The sequence below is a fragment of the Malurus melanocephalus genome, unplaced genomic scaffold (genome assembly GCF_030028575.1).
Source record: "Malurus melanocephalus ecotype Western Australia unplaced genomic scaffold, MMel_1.1 scaffold_1917, whole genome shotgun sequence".
In the NCBI taxonomy this organism is placed as follows: domain Eukaryota; kingdom Metazoa; phylum Chordata; class Aves; order Passeriformes; family Maluridae; genus Malurus; species Malurus melanocephalus.
Genome location: NW_026625149.1, coordinates 1 through 2,325, shown reverse-complemented (window position 1 = coordinate 2,325; position 2,325 = coordinate 1). Strand labels below are relative to the sequence as shown.

General features: G+C 68.7%; 1 protein-coding gene across 1 annotated transcript; it reads left to right on the top strand.

Moving 5' to 3' along the window:
* The first annotated feature begins 1,506 nt into the window (after nt 1–1,506).
* Nucleotides 1,507–2,190, top strand: LOC130587450 (peptide YY-like). The gene is made up of 3 exons (XM_057388426.1): nt 1,507–1,685; nt 1,789–1,860; nt 2,016–2,190. Exons 1-3 carry the CDS (start codon nt 1,507–1,509, stop codon nt 2,041–2,043), a joined length of 279 nt encoding a protein of 92 aa, XP_057244409.1. The 3' UTR covers nt 2,044–2,190.
* The last annotated feature ends 135 nt before the right edge of the window (nt 2,191–2,325 follow it).

Genomic DNA, 2,325 nt, shown 5'->3' with positions numbered 1-2,325 from the left:
CCGGAGATGCGGCTGCGTCTGGGTGGGACCATCCCGGCAGTTTTGGGCACCCCCTTTCTGTCACCTCTCCCCCATCCCGGCACCSCCGCGGTGGCTTTGGTGGCCCCTGCCCGGCGGGCACGTCCCTCCGTGCCTCAGTTTCCCCCGGAAGCGGTGATTGCTCKTTAATGGTAAATCCATAACGGATTAATGTCCCCGCGCGGGGGGTTGGAAAGGTCACCTCATCCGTCCTGGGATGGTGACAGCGGTCGATGGCGGTGGCGGCGGCGGCGGTGACAGGGCTGCCGTGCCCTGTCTGGGGAAACTGAGGCTGTGGGTGTGGCTGTCCCTCCGCTGTCCCCCGAGGGTGGCTCGTGTCAGGGCCGCGGGTCTTGCCGCATGTGGCATGTTTGTGTCCCTGGGGTGTGGCTGATGTCCCCGTGTCCCACTGTCACATCCCGAGGCTGTTTCAGGGCCAGGTGTTGGTGCCATGGCTGTGTGTGACAACCGTGTCCTGTGTCCTGTGCCATGATTGTGTGTGACATCCCTGTCCCTGTCCCGTGTCCTGTGCCATGGCTGCGTGTGACATCTGTGTCCTATGTCCTGTGTCCTGTGCCATGATTGTGTGTGACATCTGTGTCCTGTGTCCTGTGCCACGGCCGCGTGGCATCTCTCGTGTGCCACATTCATGCGTCTCACCTGACTCTGTGTGTGCCACGGTGACATGTCACACCCGTGTCTATGTCCGTGTCCAGTGGCCACACGCGTGTCCCCGTGTCCGTGTGTCCCACCCGTGCCCCCCACGCTCCGTCTCCCCCCACCCCTCAGAGCCCGGGGGACAATGACAAGGTGCTGGCACGTGTCCCCTGGCCGTGGCGTGCCCGTGGGTCTGTCACGCGTGAGGGAGGAGCCAGCAGCCCCCTCCCAAGGCTATAAAACCCCGGGTGGGTGTGGGAGCCGCCGTGTCCCCGGCACTGTCACCCCACGGCCAGGCCCTGCCTGTCACCTGTGCCTCTGCCATCGTGAGTGCGGGGACGGGGCTGGGGGGATGTCGGGACCCCGGGAGGGACAATCACCCTGGGGACACGTGGGGTCCGTGGAGCGGAGCTGTCCCTTTGGGTGCACGTGGGTCTCGGGGTGCGACAGCTGCCTTGGGGACATCGAGGGGGGGGAATGTCGCTGGGGCGGAGATGTCCCCGTGGGACATGGGGAGTGAAAATGTCGCTTGRGTGGGGCCGGGTCCCGCGTGGGGGATGAACAAAACGCTTGGGGAGCTGGGGGTGCCCCGGAGAGGTGACATCGCCACTGGGAATGGGGGTGAGACAGGAGAGGTGACATCGGTGACATCGCCACAGGGAATGGGGATGTGACAGCTCCGGGGGTTTGGTGGGGGGCAGAGCCGGGTCCTGAGGGCGATGGGGGGACCCGAGGGCGATGGGGGGACCCGAGGGCCATGGGGGGACCCGGGGGCGATGCAGGACCCCCACCCGCAGCCACAGCCGCCCCTCGCCCCCTTTTCCCCCGCAGATGGTGACATCCCCGCGGCCGTGGCGCGCGCTGGTGGCCGTGTCCCTCTGTGTCCTGCTGTGCCTGGYGGCCGCGTACCCCCCGAAACCCGAGAGCCCCGGAGACGACGCGTCCCCCGAGGAGATGGCCCGCTACTTCTCGGCCCTTCGCCACTACATCAACCTGGTCACGCGGCAGAGGTGAGCRCCAGTGGCACTCGAGTGTCCCTGTCCCCACCGGCGGGTCCCGTGCGCGCSCCCGCGGGGTCCCCGTGGCTCACGCGCGTGCCCCGTGTCCCCGCAGGTACGGGAAACGCTCCAGCCCCGGTGCGGCGGTGACGGAGCTGCTCCTGGGGACCGGCAGTGACAGGTCACGGTGAGTGTCGCTGTCGCTGTCGCCGTCCCTGTGTCCATCGCCCCGCTGCACCCTCGCCCGCACCCCGGGCTGGGTGTCCCGGGGTCGTTTGGGGTCCCGGGGCGGTTTGGGGGGGGTCTCGTTACCCCCTTTTCTCACGCCAGCTCTTCCCGCAGGTATGGAGATGACGACTCCTCGTGGTGACCACACCGCCCATCCCCCTGTCCCCCCAAATCCTCCCCATCTCTCCCAGGGGATCCAGGACCAGCGCGGGACCCCGCTCTGGAGGGCCGGGGACCCCCAAAACCCGGTCCGGGGGTGTCCCGCTGTCGGGGGGGCCCCTCCCGTCCCCTCCCCACCGCTGTCGGGGATGTCCCGCGTGGTCCCTGCACGGCCCCGCAGCGACAATAAAAGAGCACGATCGTGGGCACGGCCGGGTCCGCGCTGCGTGTGCGGGGGGCGCGGGGGAGCGGGGGGCCTGGAGGG